At 47.0% G+C, this 16,081-nt stretch overlaps 2 protein-coding genes and 3 non-coding genes across 6 annotated transcripts; 4 read left to right on the forward strand and 1 right to left on the reverse strand.

Annotated features, from left to right (window-relative positions):
• The first annotated feature begins 235 nt into the window (after positions 1 to 235).
• dkc1 (dyskeratosis congenita 1, dyskerin) lies at positions 236 to 8,547 on the forward strand. Its single transcript, XM_070979115.1, has 15 exons — positions 236 to 330; positions 1,138 to 1,193; positions 1,269 to 1,355; positions 2,621 to 2,712; positions 3,190 to 3,374; positions 3,534 to 3,598; positions 3,777 to 3,903; positions 5,334 to 5,464; positions 5,688 to 5,831; positions 5,944 to 6,064; positions 6,257 to 6,375; positions 6,469 to 6,572; positions 6,973 to 7,015; positions 7,356 to 7,514; positions 8,137 to 8,547. Exons 1-15 carry the CDS (start codon positions 315 to 317, stop codon positions 8,200 to 8,202), a joined length of 1,515 nt encoding a protein of 504 aa, XP_070835216.1. The 5' UTR covers positions 236 to 314; the 3' UTR covers positions 8,203 to 8,547.
• Positions 2,089 to 2,327, forward strand: LOC139342835 (small nucleolar RNA SNORD17). The gene has a single exon (XR_011603072.1). It is a non-coding gene; the product is annotated as a small nucleolar RNA SNORD17 (small nucleolar RNA).
• On the forward strand, positions 5,511 to 5,603 carry LOC139342834 (small nucleolar RNA SNORA36 family). The gene has a single exon (XR_011603071.1). It is a non-coding gene; the product is annotated as a small nucleolar RNA SNORA36 family (small nucleolar RNA).
• LOC139342830 (small nucleolar RNA SNORD83) lies at positions 6,097 to 6,173 on the forward strand. The gene has a single exon (XR_011603067.1). It is a non-coding gene; the product is annotated as a small nucleolar RNA SNORD83 (small nucleolar RNA).
• On the reverse strand, positions 8,362 to 15,658 carry LOC139342163 (uncharacterized). Of its 2 annotated transcripts, none has more exons than XM_070979118.1 (4): positions 14,802 to 15,658; positions 13,563 to 13,757; positions 12,103 to 12,313; positions 8,362 to 10,218 (listed from the first exon to the last, which is right to left on the reverse strand). In XM_070979118.1, the coding sequence occupies exons 1-4, from the start codon at positions 15,454 to 15,456 to the stop codon at positions 9,984 to 9,986; spliced, it is 1,296 nt and encodes a 431-aa protein (XP_070835219.1). In that variant the 5' UTR covers positions 15,457 to 15,658; the 3' UTR covers positions 8,362 to 9,983. The 2 variants fall into 2 exon arrangements, with proteins under 2 accessions (XP_070835219.1, XP_070835220.1); XM_070979119.1 differs by having other exon boundaries at positions 8,495 to 10,218; positions 13,563 to 13,754; positions 14,802 to 15,463.
• Positions 15,659 to 16,081: the final 423 nt, after the last annotated feature.

Genomic DNA, 16,081 nt, shown 5'->3' on the forward strand with positions numbered 1-16,081 from the left:
CCCTTTGAGGACTGCAGACACACCGCAGAAGAATGATTGTGAATCATGTTTTACATTTTTATTTTTATTTTGGGAGCGCTGGGTTAAGCAAGAGGCTGTGAGCCGGCAGGAGAGGCCAGACCCACACTCCAGTTCAGAAGGTGGCGGTAATGCGCCAAACCTTGTTTGCCAACCGCCAAATAAATACAAGAAGAAGAAGCAGCAGAGAAAGAGAAGAAGAAGAAGAAGAAGAAGAAGAAGAAGAAGAAGAAGAAGAAGAAGACGGAGGAGGAGATCTTCGCGGTGTGTGCGCGCGCTCAGTCTCGCAGTTGAAGATGGCGGACGCAGACGGTGAGTGAGCTGCTCGTTTCCAGAGATCATGTCCACGTTTCTTAAAGTCTTTGTTGGACGTTAGAAGGTCCGCATGCCGTCACTGTCCCCGTTAAACTTTGACTCGAGTCTGTTCGTCACCGACACCAAAGTCTGAAACCTGTAATATGATGGCAGCGACCTGTGGCTGTGCCGAGCACCGACACGGGGTCTGTAGGTCGGCCTGTGGTCCCTGGACCACTGCCAGACCCGCGGAGCCCCTCACGGCCCCTGCAGGACCGCATGTGGCGGCTCAGACTGCGGTTCGACGTGAGGTTCGTTCACCTCATGGAGGTCTGAAATTCGGAACGCGGTTCAGGAGGTTCAGGGGGTTCAGGGGGTTCAGGGGGTTAGGGTGTCCGCAGACGTTTCAGTCTGACGGTCAGCAGCTCCTGTTATCGATGACCGGAGTCTGATCAGTTATCGGCCTCAGCTGCTCCCCCACGGCCTGTTTCATGTGGGACCTCTCTCAGGACTCGCTGGCCTGTTAGCTCTGGGTGTTAGCTTGACGCTAACAACCACGTGTCGGGGGAGAGGCCACGTGGGCTGCTCCTGGAGCCTCGTGAACAAACTAAAGATAAAACTTCAAAGTTCATTTTGTGCTTCTGCTGAAAATCTGAAACATTGTTGAAATATTTTTAGCCTATGGACACTTTTAAAGTGAAGACCTTGAACGCAGCGTCGTGTGTTCAAGCCCCTTTAATGAAGGCGTCACGCTCACACCAGGTGCTGGATTTGGACTCGAAGTGTTCTGGCCTCGATTAAAGAGTCGTTTCCATTGTGTTTCAGCAGCGTCAGTGAAGAAGAAGAAGAAGACAAAGAGAGTCAGTGAAGAAGAAGTTGGGGTGAGTGAACTTGAGCCAGCTGATCAGTTTATTGTCTTATGAACCAAGTTTGGACAGTTTGTCTCTGTTGAACAGGAGATCCAGCAGAGCGGAGACTTCTTCATCAAACCTGAGTCTAAAGTGGCCTCTCTGGACACGTCACAGTGGCCCCTGTTACTCAAGGTAAGACGCCTGAGTTTACCTGTCGCACATCACTCACCTGTGGTCGCGTCCTCCCTTCAGCGTGTTCTTAACGACGTCTGTGTTTCTGAATCAATTTTTATTTGGGATCTGAACGTGGTGACATCACTGCTCATTGGACAGATTTCAGTGTCCTGCTGGAAGACGAGTAACTGGAGCCACTTATCGATTCTGGACTGTGTCTCCATGTTTCAGTGTCTCAGTGACTAATGGAGACGAGTGTTGTTGAGGTTTGTCCAGTATAGATGGACCAGGTCGTGATGTCACGCCTCCACATGTCACCGTTTGTCCAGAGATTTTTGTCGCACATCCAACTGTAGAAGAAGAAAAATGCCATCACCGCATCAGGATCAGGTGTTGATCAAGTGAAGCTCGCCGTGATGGAGCTTTGTTTTGTGGTCAGAGCCAGCTTGACCTTTAGCCTGTCCTTCTTCTTCATGTGTTTTTCAGCGTGGATTAACCTCCAGTCTTGCATGTGAGTCTGGCCAGATCATAATCAGAATCAGCGACACGTGGCGTGAGTCCGGGCAGGTCATGTGACACGTGGCGTGAGTCCGGGCAGGTCATGTGACACGTGCAGTACGGCTCATAATCAACACGTTAATCAAGATGTCGACAGATTTTTTGATGTGGTTTAATGACAAAGACTGCGGGTCTCCAAAAGGGACAAAAAGAGCACATTGACCGTCTGTAGTTTCCCTGCAGTCGTCTTCATGTGAAGTGATGAAGCAGTTTATCCATTCTCTGAGCGGCCATCTTGTCGCAGTCTCTGCCTCTGCTCCCGTTCTGGGGGCGGGGCCTCTCTGTCGCGGTGCCGGCGTTGTCCCGGCGTTCTGCCGGACAATGACCTGAAACTGCGCGGAGAGAACGACTCGACATCGCAGCTGCAAAGACGACTTCCTGTTCTGATCACATGACTCTTTTATGGGAAATGGAATGAACGAATCTATTCACGCGTTAATGATAATAACCAGACAAATGAATTCTTAGTCACACGCTCACATCTGCTCATAAAGAGGAAGACTCGGCGAATTAACATTCACCTGCATCTGAACAGAAATAAACAAAATGTTTTGAATTATTCAGTTTCAGAGCAGTAAATGAAGCACACCCAAACAGGATGGAGATAATGTACTACCAAAATAAGAGCCTGGCTGTGTGCTGTAATCAGCTGTGACTTCCTGTTGGTCCTCTTCATGCAGGAAGTGAACAAACTGCAGTCTGATATTTAATTTTGTTTCCTGCAGAATTTTGATAAACTCAACATCCGGACAGCTCATTACACTCCTCTACCACACGGCAGCAACCCTCTGAAGAGGACCATCCAGGATTATGTCAGGTGACCTTCAGAGAAATGCTATGCTAACATGCTAACATCATCAGGATTATGTTGAGTGACCTTCAGAGAAATGCTATGCTAACATGCTAACATCATCAGGATTATGTCGGGTGACCTTCAGAGAAATGCTATGCTAACATGCTAACATCATCAGGATTATGTCGGGTGACCTTCAGAGAAATGCTACGCTAACACGCTAACAATGTCAGAATTATGTCGGGTGACCTTCAGAGAAATGCTATGCTAACATGCTAACATCATCAGGATTATGTCGGGTGACCTTCAGAGAAATGCTACGCTAACACGCTAACAATGTCAGAATTATGTCGGGTGACCTTCAGAGAAATGCTATGCTAACACGCTAACAACGTCAGGATTATGTCAGGTGACCTCTAGATCAATGCTACGCTACAATGCTCTTTGAACAGACACATTAGCGCGTGTGATTTTTACTTCCTGTTTCCTGCTTCTTGACAGGTCAGGCTTCATCAACCTGGACAAACCGGCGAACCCGTCATCTCATGAGGTCGTGGCATGGATCAGGAGGATCCTGCGGGTGGAGAAGACGGGTCACAGCGGGACACTCGACCCAAAGGTCACGGGCTGTCTGATTGTCTGTGTGGATCGAGCCACGCGATTGGTCAAGTCCCAGCAGAGCGCCGGTACACAGATGACCGCTTCCTGTTGGAATGAGAGAGCTTCCAGAACAGCGCGCTTGTGATGAATGAGTGTAGCACTGAAAGGCTCCACCCGGCTGGCGGGCGTGAGAGCACAGTAAAAACCAGCGGCCCCCCTCACTACTCTCTGTGTGTGTGTTGCAGGTAAAGAGTATGTGGGGATCGTTCGGCTGCACAATGCGATAGAGAGCGAACACACTCTGGCTCGGGTAAGTCTGACCGCTTCCTGCTGCGCAGCCGATCGATGGATTCCAGCGCTGGTCTGTTTCGCAGGAAGGAAATCATAGAAGTGATTGATTCTCCATGTAGAGACGAGAGAGTACAAACACATTTGATCAGAAAGATGGTGATGCTGCGCGCTGATTGGCTGCCTGTGATCGTCTGCAGGCGCTGGAGACGCTGACCGGCGCTCTGTTCCAGCGGCCGCCGCTGATCGCCGCCGTGAAACGTCAGCTGAGGGTCCGAACGATCTATGAGAGCAAACTGATCGAGTACGACCCGGAGAGGAGACTGGGTAAGATCAGTGATCAGCAGTCAATACACACCAGTTGATGGTTCACTTGAGTCCGTCTGTTCTCAGGTGAGCCTTACCTGTCGATCGGTGTCCAATCTAGGGCTGGGCCACATGTCTGAAAACTGTATCACGATATAAGTGTTTTATATCGGTCGATATCGATAATTATTGATGTTTTTTATGACCTGTTTAAAATAAGGACCAGGAGAAAAATACATTCAATTTAAACATTTTTATTTTAAATTGAACCTTCCTCTGATTATAATCCCTCAGCTATCGAGGCAGAAAGGAAATGTCAACACAGCCATGGAAAACACTCAAATAATAAATGTAAAAAAAGTGTAAAAATGTAAACAGAGAAACCTGAGAACTTTTTTTCTGCAGGTTTAGTGCAGAAAGTTCACAAACTGATTCACCTTCTGCTGAATAAAATGTTTTCAGATATGTGCAGTGTTTTAGAAACACAGCAGATACTTGACATCTGTAACAAACAAACAAACATGATGACAGCACAGTAACACTGACTGAACTATAAAACCAGCCTAGACATAAGAACAACTTCAGTCGCTCTTCTTCCTCTGAACATACATGAACTGTTCAGTTATATTTTTATTGTAAGAGCTGTTTGTAAGCTGGCTTCTCCTCAGTGCTCAGTGAAGCGTGTCTTTAGCTGTATGAGATGCCGCTGCCTCCGTTACGTCTTCGTGCCTTTTAGATGATTTGTCATCAGGCACTGAAGCAGATACCTCTGCATGGCGGTCAGCTGCTTGTCGGTGCTGCTGCGGTTGTTGGACGTTGGCGAATACGGCTGCGCTCCAAAGAGTGAGCGCGGCTAAGCTGGTTCAATAAGTTTGTGGTGTTACTGGTCTTGGTGGGGACGACAGTCTTGCATAAGTTACAGACCACATTGGTCTGACGACGGTCCGACTTATAAAATCCAAAAAACTCCATACTGAGCTGACTTTCCCTGTTTTATTCTTCGCTCGCTGCAGCGCTCACTTTCTGTTTCTCATCTCACTCCTCGCGGAGCATCAAACATGAGACAACGACACGGCGCAACCGAACTTGATACTGTTACATGATTGGCTGTTAGCGTGTCTCTCTCACTGATTAGCGATTACTACCTACGTTGCTCGGTTACCTGAGAGCGAGTGCCTTTGTTCATGCAACCAACCTCGCTTCACAACTTCAGGTTTCTTCCGACAAAGAAAAAAAAATTTAATGTTTTATCGAACGCACATTATATTGATATTGATGACGTGTCTATCGCGAGACATATCGCTGTCGTTCTATCGCCCGGCCATAGTCCAATCTAACCTGAAACTTGAAACTGCTCAGAATTTCAGGTGACTCAATGTTTTTGTTTTCATGGCGGATGGTGTTTGCTGCTGATGTCACCGCGTTGTTGAGGTCACATGACTCTGTTGCAGGTATATTCTGGGTGAGCTGTGAGGCAGGAACTTACATTCGGACCCTGTGCGTCCACCTGGGTCTGATGCTTGGGGTCGGAGGTCAGATGCAGGAGCTCAGGAGAGTCCGGTCTGGAGTCTTGGGAGAGAAGGTCAGCGTCACTTCCTGTTCACCTGTGGCCTCCCGCGGGGGCTCAGGTTCAAAGTGTTGAGTTCAGCCCTGCTGCTCAGTGCAGGTCTGCTAATTAAACTTTGAAACAGAAACCTGCAGCAGAGCCACAGGTTACATCACCTGTGGAGCCTCAACGCTGCTGACATCATAATGACATCACTGCGTACCTGTGCCGTCACATCACGATGTCTTTTCTGTGATAGGACCACATGGTGACGATGCACGACGTGCTAGACGCTCAGTGGCAGCTGGACCACAACAAGGACGAGTCGTACCTGAGGAGGGTGATCTTCCCTCTGGAGAAGCTGCTGGTGTCGCTCAAACGGCTGGTGATGAAGGACAGCGCTGTGAGTCTTCCTCCTGTCAGACACCTGCTGTGTCCACTTTATTGGGAACACCTAGCTACAACTGAATGTGACTGTCCAAATGCACCGGAGTGACTCCGACTGTTGTCTCCAGGTGAACGCCATTTGCTACGGGGCAAAGATCATGCTGCCAGGTGTCCTCCGGTATGAAGATGGCATCGAGCTCAACCAGGACATCGTCGTCATAACAACCAAGGGTGAAGCCATCTGCACAGGTGAGACTGTGCGTGCGTGCGTGGCAGGTGAAGCCACATGATGAAGTTAGGAGCGTCAGTAGCTCTCGGGCTGTGATGACCTGCTATCTATCACCCTTTTCTGATGGCTTCACGGAGTATTGGGACGCGTGCAGGTTATTGATCGAGTCAGGTGAAGCCGTGTTGATGATTTATCGATCTGTTCTCCTCCAGCTGTCGCTCTGATGACGACAGCCGTGATCTCCACGTGTGATCACGGCGTCGTGGCGAAGATAAAGAGGGTGATCATGGAGAGAGACACGTATCCTCGGAAGTGGGGTCTGGGACCGAAGGTACGCCTGAAGTTATTGATCACTAGTGATCAGTGAAAGTAATAAAGTTCCTCCTGTGAACTCTGAATGTTTAATGGTAACTTTGTTGATCAGGCGAGTCAGAAGAAGATGATGATTCAGAAAGGACTCCTCGACAAACACGGCAAACCCAACGGCAGCACGCCGGACGACTGGAAGAACCAATATGTCGACTACAGGTACGCTCACCTGAGGGGCTGCGGGGTTCAGCAGGATGGGTAAACTGCAGCAGACAGGTCCTATACAGGCAGTCAGGTGTGTCCAGGTGTGTCCAGGTGTGTCGGTGGTGAGCTGGGTTGTTTTTTAAAAACAGGTGTATCTCAGGTAGGTTGCAGACAGTTATCCCTCACCGAGCTGACGTGCTCTCTGAGGGAGTCCGTCTGCTACACGAACTTTCAGGTTCGAGCGTCTTCGCTCTGCTGTGTGCTGAGCTGCAGCTCACCTGAATACAGTGATGTCATACTGACCTCAGCAGTGATGTCACACTGACAGTGGTGACATCACTGCTGTTCATGTTTAATGTTGAGATCAAACATTTTTCAAACCTTCATTAAAAACAGTTTTTGTTTTGATTGACAGTGTGTCCCGGGCGACAGAGGAGTCATGTGACTCATCAGCAAAGGTAAGCTCACCTTATCAGAGGACCAATCACATGACCCTGCTGGAGCTTCAGCTGTGGAAACCAGTTCAGGTTCTCAGTTGAAGAACTTGAGTGAAATTTTCTGATTTGCTTTTTTGATCAGATATAAAACCACTGATCAATATTTAATGATCAGTACAAACACACACCTGTGGGCGGTCTGTGCCTCGATTGGCTGAATCTGATATGATGTTTGCATCGTCACCTGTCTTTCACTGTGATGACATCATTACTGGTTGACAGTGGCCATCTGGCATCCAGAGTTCATGTTGACTGTGACCAGTAAGATGAGTCTCTCTGACCTTTGACCTGTGCTCTGCAGAGGAAAAGGGAAGCATTAGACAGCGATGGCGAAGCTACAACACCCAGCACGCCATCTGCGGAGGATGTGAAGAAAGAGAAGAAGAAGAAAAAGAAAGAGAAGAGGCAGAAACTGGAGGAAGCGGGGCCTGAGGAGGTGGAGGCAGAGCCTGAAACAGAGGTGAGTTTGATTCGCAGACTGTATGAAAGAAGTGCACAAAGCCATGTGAAGTGCCTTAAACCTGCATTCTGTCTAATGGCCAGCAGGGGGCGATGAGGACAATTCACATATATAAAACCTAAAAACAGATAAAAAGAATGTTTAAGTTTCATACTAAAAGTACAAAAATAACGACGGCGCATGGGGTGGAAACGACAACCACTGAATAATTATTAAACACAAATTACATAAAAGGCGTAAAATCCAACTTGTCCAGAGAAGAGCGGCCGAAAACATTCAGGTGTGTGTCAGGAAGTGGGAGCTGGTTAAAGGCTTGAGCTCAGGTCAGTTTCAGCTTTGTGTTAAACATTCAGCGAGCTGCTTCCTGTTGTCCACAGCAGCAGGTGACGGCAGTGTTCCTGAAGGCAAACGGCGAGCTGCGCGGTCACGTGTCGTCACGTGAGGTCACGTGTCGTCACGTGAGGTCACGTGTCGTCACGTGAGGTCACGTGTCGTCACGTGAGGTCACGTGTCGTCACGTGAGGTCACGTGTCGTCACGTGAGGTCACGTGTCGTCACGTGTCGTCACGTGAGGTCACTTGTCGTCACGTGAGGTTGAATCATGTTTGTTTTTGGCCTGCAGGTTGTCGAAAGTGCCAAAAAGAAGAAGAAGAAGAAGAAACAGAAAGATGGTGACACATCAGAGTGATGACAGCAGATCAACAGCTGAACTGGAAACTGTCGGACTCTGCCCAGCACACCTGTCTGAATGCAAAGCATTGTGGGAGCTTAATAATGGACTGCATGGATGCAGGAAGTGAACGTTTTTGGTCTTTTTATAGAAATTTTATGTTTTTGTTTTTTTTTTCAGCTGTAAATACCTGAACAGGAAGCCTGTTTGTAATTTCAAAATAAAGGTCTTTGTTTTCTGTATTTGTCACCTTCAGTTGTGAACAGAACTCGTCCCTTTGGACTGATCAATAAATGAATGAATGAATTTTAAATGTGCCACAGCAGGAAGAACACTTTATTTCAGTGACCTGCTGCTGACCTGAACTTTGTCTACTTTGACTGATTACAACCAGCTGACAGGATACGTTTTCACAGTATTCAGTGTCTTGGTTGTGCTGACAGGAATAAAACTGAGCTTTGAAATGCAGCGTTGAGCTGCAGCATGTGGACCATCACACGCTCAAAGATCTCCATCAGATTGGAATGAACGATCAGGATGCCTCCACTGAGCTTCATCAGGTTGAGGCTCAAACTCGACCTGGATAATCCTGCTGTCTGCTGGGTTTGAGGCACCCGCTTTAGTGTTTGTGCTGTTCTGCAGCACAAGAAAGACAGAAGGACCTTACAATGACAAATAAAAACAGCTACAAAACATGATACAGGCTGACACTCTTAGAAATTTAACATTCATCTGCTAATATGGAGCAACCTTACCCATCATGCAACAGTGATGGCAGCTGGCAGCAGTCACACACAAAAAGGCACATGTTCAATAATTCAAATATCGGTCTCATGAACCGCAGATGGAGGGCAGGAAGTGATTTTCTGCATAGGGAACACTAACATGCTCCAAATGGCGATGTTTTGTGTCATTTACAGTTGCTCAGCAAGCTTTTGTCAAGTACCAAAAGTGGAAAATGCAAGAAATTGAATGAAAAATGTCTTGTTAACTGTCGGCAGTCAGGAGTTGAATTGAGTTGGATTAACGTTGGAAATGGTTGAACATTAGTTGTTGTTTTAAATTTCTGGTTATAAATTTAAAGTATGTAAGTAACATACTCTGTCTTGTTTCGTGATGATCCTCGTCTTTAGCGGTGTTTCACCCGATGTTTTAATCCACAGGACAATAAAAGCTTAAGACGACGGTCATCCCGCAGCACTTTGGTACTGAGGTCCTGGACCCAACTGCTAACAAGAAAGTTGTTTGCCTCTCTTTTCTCAAGCAGAACAATGTCTGAATGAGCAGGTAGTTGATTTAGCTGCTGCAGGTGAAAAATGGCTCCTCCGCATAACATAAGAGTCACATCCAACACATGATCTGATTCTCTGTTCGTACCTTCCATCCATCCATCGTCTAAACCCGACTATCCCTTTTGGGGTTTGGGGGGGGGGGGGCTGTCATTGGGCGAAAGGCAGGATACGCCAGTCAATTGCAGGGCAACATATACAGACAAACAACCATTCACGTTCACACTCACACCTAAGGACAATGTTAGAGTCACCAATCAACCTAATGAGCATGTTTTTGGTCTGTGGGAGGAAGCCGGAGAGCCCGGAGAGAACCCACGCATGCACGGGAAGATCATGCAAACTTCACACAGAAAGGCCCGACCCGGGATCGAACGGGCGAACTTCTTGCTGTGAGGCACACGCACTACCTGCTGCGCCACCGTGCAGCCCCTGTTTGTACCTTTCTCTCTTAATTTTATCTAAACTAGCCCAGTAAGAACTTTCCTCTATTTGGTCCATTCTGATTGGTCAGACACAGTGGCAGTTGAGCGGGTCTCTCTGTGAGGTAGTGATGACTCGGACTCTGTGGTTGGTTAGATTCTGCAGGTCAGATATCAGCAGCAGCAGACGAGGACTCGGCTTGTAGACAATCCGACTCGGATCGCTCGCGTCTGGTCTGTGATATGAATCGAGAACCTCCACAGTGTGGAGATGCTGGAGCTGCTGCAGATGCAAGAAGTCTCCATCTGACACATGATGATGTCTGCAACACAAATGCACTCGACTCAGCAAACAGAAGGTCATTATGGAAACCACCCAGTCACTATGGAAACCATGTGTTTCTTCCAATAAGAATTGCTATGATTCATCCAATCAGTGAGCAGCTCATTTTCTGTCAGTTTTATTCATTTAATAACTAAAATAATAATTATAAACTTAATTTGTATGACACAGTTCATACAGGAAATCCTACGCATCAAGTGCTTCACACAAAAAACAAACTGTAGTAGTCCTGGTTTTTTCTTGTGTTCTGTGTAGAGGTGTGAGGCTTTGGTTCCTGTGTGTCCTTTTTTGTTTCATTGCACACTAGAAGGGTTTCAATAAATTATTGCTCATCCATTGATTTATTGATTAACTGACGGTCAGTGATGGAGTCTGTAGCTGCAGCATCATCTGGTTCAGCACAGATGTTCAGTCGTGTGTCGTCTGCATAGAAACATACTTTGTGTTCTGTAATGACGCCACCCAGTGGCAGCATGTAGAGTGACACCAGTAATGGACCAATCAGCTCCCTGCAACCTCAAACAGATGTCATGTTTGCCAGACACATGATCTCAAAGCCTGACGTCAAACTTTGTGCCTTTGATGTTTGTTTGAAACCAGTTTAACACTCAGTCAAAGACCAATAATTGATCAGGACCATTGAATCAGATATCATAGTCAACTGTATCAAACGACGAGAACATCAGAGTTTAGTCTGAGGTCGCTGATGATTTCAGTCTCAGTTTCAGAGCTGTGGTCTGTCCTAAAGTCTGACTGAGTTCATCCTGGTGTTACTTTCTTTAACAAAGGTGTTGTTGAAATGTTCAGACATGTCATTTACAGAGCAGTCAGCTGTGAGACTCAAATGATCTCATAATATTACAAAACGTTGCTTCAGTCTTTTCATCAAGGAATCTCTTTAGAGCCAAACATTTCCTTTTGGTCCAAACATCTTCCTTTTAAGATTAATTTGGCATCAGAAAACACAGTGATTGTCAGAAATTTTTGCATAGACACTGATGAATATCTTGGTGGTCGATGCAGTGTGATGATGGGCTGAAAATTCTCAATACCACGATTCTCAAATGATGTAAATTGACTCTGGTCAATGTCACACACAAACTGAGTAGAAAAAATGGCTGCACGTCTCCTCCTCTCCTGTTCTGTCTGACTGACTGATGAAAAGTAGAATCTGGAGGACAAGCCTCTGTCAGAGCTGACACACCGGTAGTGCTGTTTAGTCAGGGCTCAACTAAAAACATAATTTACAAATTCTCTTCATTTATAAGATCATGATTCCAAAAGGGATTTGATAATGGTGTGACATTAAAATGAGCTCATTTCAGCATTTCTGTGACAGGAAATGAGACTGACTGCAGCTCAACACAGATGTCAGATTACTGAGACAGGAAGCAGATGGTCTGTGATGGCTACCATGTGTTTGACCATGTTTAAGATCAGCGGCGTATTTAAGGAAGCAGCTTTGAATTTTAATGTGGTGGTAGTGGGTGTATGTGTGGGATTCATGTATGTATCTCTCAAATTTGATGTCTTCTGTCCAGTTTGATTTGTTTTTGATCACTGAGGTTGTGCGGAAGGTGGAAAAAATTTGCCTTGCAGAAGGACAAATGAATCAAAATCTAATCAAATCTAACCAGTCTTCAGTCCATCAATCTTCAGGTTTCAGTTTGTCTGAACCCCTCAGGGTCATCATTGGACTTAATCCAGTTACTGATTATTGATTATAGGGGATCACTTCATTTTCAGCCTCCTCCAACAGGAATTATACTTCAGTGGTAATTTCTAGAAGGCAGAGTTACCCACTCATGAGTTCAAGTTTGATGCATATGCTGAAAAAAGAGGTCATCAGGTGTCAGTAACTCACCTGATCCGGAGCGTTCTCAGGCGAGGGAACAACTGTGGGAGGAGTCTGACCAGGTTGGAGGAGGAGCTCCAGGGCTCCAGGTGCAGGTGTTCCAGGTGAGGAGCTCTGTGTGAGACCACCTGCAGATCTTCAGGCTGCAGATCCACACAGAGAGTCAGACTGAGGAGGGAGGACGGCAGGAAGTCAGCATACGCTGCCAGGGGATGGCCTCCTATTGGACAGAGTGAGGTGGTCATGACTTGGTGAAATGACTGCATCTCAGAGGTTTGAGCAGCAGCAGAACAAACAAAAGTTCGGCCTGTCTTTCATTGAAAGTAATTGATGTGTTATTGTTCAAAACCAAACTGGAAAAAATGTCTGAAAATGACTTTGTTGTGCTCACTGCTGATAATTTGAAGACTTCAAAAACTGAACAAAGTTGACGTGGCAGTTAGAGTGGAAGTGCTGAAGTGAGTGTAAGTTTCTATTTAAATGTGTTAATACAGGTGTGAGCATTGAGTGTCAGTGGAGGTGAAAATGCTGGACGAAATCTAAGATTCAGCTGAAGGTCAAGCACTGAAAGGACTAGAAATAGTTCAAGAGTCACAGTAGAGTCACAGCAGAGTGACAGTAGAGTCACAGTGGAGTGACAGCAGAGTGACAGCAGAGTCACAGTAGAGTGACAGCAGAGTGACAGCAGAGTCACAGTAGAGTGACAGCAGAGTGACAGCAGAGTCACAGTAGAGTGACAGCAGTGACAGCAGAGTCACAGTAGAGTGACAGCAGAGTGACAGCAGAGTCACAGTAGAGTCAAAGCAGAGTGACAGTAGAGTCACAGTGGAGTGACAGCAGAGTGACAGTAGAGTCACAGTGGAGTGACAGCAGAGTGACAGCAGAGTGACAGTAGAGTGACAGCAGAGTGACAGCAGAGTGACAGTAGAGTGACAGCAGAGTGACAGTAGAGTCACAGTAGAGTCAAAGCAGAGTGACAGTAGAGTCACAGTGGAGTGACAGCAGAGTGACAGTAGAGTCACAGTGGAGTGACAGCAGAGTGACAGTAGAGTCACAGTAGAGTGACAGCAGAGTGACAGCAGAGTGACCATAGAGTCACAGTAGAGTCACAGCAGGACTAATGTGTTAAAAATAACATGTTACAGTAACTTGGTCATGTTTGGAGTTAACTGGTATTGAATGACGTAAATTACAGATGCTGAGTGATTTAGTTATTTTTTATGCAGCAACATAAACAAATTCATTTTTGCTAGTATTATCCTGCCTGCCTCCCTGCATTCCCTCATGTGTCCTGTCTTCTCTCTGTCCCCCTTGGTGTCTTTCTCTGTCTAAGGTGAGCTGGGCGTGGTTAATCAGTAATTGAAATACTTTTTAATGGGGTAACTTTTCGCTGTAACTACTATTTTTGAGTAACTAGCATGTAACTGATCACAATACTCAGTAGAGTTACAGTAAATGATGAGACTCACCGTGCACACTGAGGCTGCGGAGCTGCGGAAGTGACAGCAGCCATGTTTTCAGGTGACAAATAGGACCAGGTACAGAGTACAAGTGAAAGACTGACAGGCTGTGGAGGCGGGACAAAGGTTGCAGAACTTCCTGTGTCACCATGGCATCATAGTCCAACAACTGCAGGTCAGACAACTGTAGAGTGCTGCCACCTGCTGGAAGACAGACACAAGATACCTGCTATTACACCTGTTATGAGTCAACACACCTTTCATCATAGCACTGCTAATTATTGGATGATAAATGTCCAATCAGCGGATGTTTGGGTGTCAGTGTCTGACTGCCAACCGTTTATCAAGCTGACGGCTGCTGGGAACAAACTGTTTCTGTGTCTGGTGGTTTTGGTGTTCAGTGATCTGTAGCACCGACCAGAGGACAGAAGTTGGAACAGGTGGTCTCCAGGATGTGAGGGGTCCGCAGCTTCCTGCCTGTTCCTCAGTCTGGAGGTGTGTCAGTCCTGAATGGAGGGCAGGTTGGCACCAATGATCTTCTCAGCAGTCGTTGTTCTGGTCCTGTTCGGTGTCAGACCCAAACCAGACGATGATGGATGTGCTCAGAACAGACTGGATTATTTCCTGTGTAGAAATGGATCAGCAGCTGTTGTGCCTTCTTGATGATTGAGGCTTTGTTTGAAATCCACCTTAGGTCCTGGGAGATGGTGGATCCCAGAAACCTGAAGGTTTCCACAGTAGAAACTGTGTGTTGTTGAGGATGGTGATGGGGGGCAGTATTGTGGGGCTTCTCCTGAAGTACTGAAAACCTGAAGCGGGGGGAGAGCAGACATGCCTGGGGGGTTCCAGTGCTGATGGTCCAGGTGCTGGATGTGATTTTCCCCAGCCTCACCTGCTGCTTCCTGTCTGTCAGGATGTTTGTCAGGTGGAGGCTGACATAGTGAGCTGAGTGAGGATTTCTGGGACAATGGTCCCAGACCAAAGTCTACTAACAGGATCCTTGCATGTCCCTGGGTGGTTGAGGTGTTAAATGATGTAGTTCAGTTCAATGTGGACTGCATCCTCCACCAAGGTCTAGACCTGCTCTGTATGGAACATGCCCTGAGACCACTTTTTTGCAATTTGGCGCTATATAAATTAATGTGTGTGTGTGTGTGTGTGTGTGTGTGTGTGTGTGTGTGTGTGTGTGTGTGTGTGTGTGTGTGTGTGTGTGTGTGTGTGTTTGCGTTTACCTGTCTTTGTGTTTACCTGTGAGTTGGGCAGGGCTGAAGAAGTCATGTGACAGTGTCTTGTAGGTGATCATGGTCCAGGACAGGTGTTTCAGCTTGGTCAGGTGAGTCAGGACGCTGCTGAGTGTCGGGACTCTCAGAGTGCCATCGTGGTGCAGCAGCAGTGAGGTGAGACAATTCAGCTGATTGATGCTAGCCAGCAGGTGAGAGGCGTGACAGGTGAGCTGCACGTTACAGAGACTGAGCTGCATCAGGTGATGACTCAGAGGAGACAGGAAGTTGATGTTCTTTAGCGGAGTGCAGCAGCTCGTGATGGACAGACGCTGCAGCTGGCTGAACAGTTTCAGCTCATCAACGCCCCCCTCCCTCCAGTAGTCCAATCGCAGCGCGCTGAGAGCAGGAAGCCAGGTGGAAAGCTGCCTAAGGTGTTTCCTCTTACCTGAACGCACCAACACACTGGCCACGTGCCTCTGAGCCAGGCTGCGCCAGAACGGCTGGTTGTACAGGGAGAAGTGCTGAAGCACGACGCTGAAGCCTCGCCACATGGGGCGGGACTTATCCAGCAGCTGTCTGAAGTGTGAACAGGTGCAGCGCATGCTCAGTTTGTCTGTCCAGGACAGGAAGCTGAACACCTGCAGCCATAGCTCAGCAGGAAGCTGTAGTGCTGACATCATCACAACAACAACACATCAACAACAAACGAACACTAAGGTGTGACTCTATGTATCGACTATCGATTATTTGTGCTGTCTGATCGAGGATCATACAAACTGTGACTCTCTCTCCGTCTCTTCTTCTTCTTCTTCTTCTTCTGCTGCTGCTGCTGCTGCTACTTCCTGCTGTGTCTGTGAGCAGAGAGTGTGAGCGTTAAGAGGTCTCACTCTGAATGTTTCTGCTCAGCTCAGGATTCATGCACAAACACAGATTATTACTTCCGTCTGTCTGTTAGGTCTCACTATGCTGTTGTCCCAACAAGTGTCTTCATTTATTTGTCCCCACATGATGTTCAGAACATGAGCATAAATCATGATCGAAACACGCTGTGAAAAACACTGTGACACAACAAGAAGACCACATCCGTACTGTTATAATCCATTCATAATGCTTTATGACTCCACTCAAACACACACAGACGTGTGTGTGTGCGTGTGTGTGTGTGTGTGTGTGCGTGTGTGTGCGTGTGTGTGTGTGTGTGTGTGTGTGTGTGTGTGTGTGTGTGTGTCTATAGAAATATTGATATATATAAAATATTAAACAGGCTGAGAAGTGAACTCAGCAGCCTGAACAGAAAACATCCAC

Source organism: Chaetodon trifascialis, chromosome 14, assembly GCF_039877785.1.
Source record: "Chaetodon trifascialis isolate fChaTrf1 chromosome 14, fChaTrf1.hap1, whole genome shotgun sequence".
NCBI classification, from domain to species: domain Eukaryota; kingdom Metazoa; phylum Chordata; class Actinopteri; order Chaetodontiformes; family Chaetodontidae; genus Chaetodon; species Chaetodon trifascialis.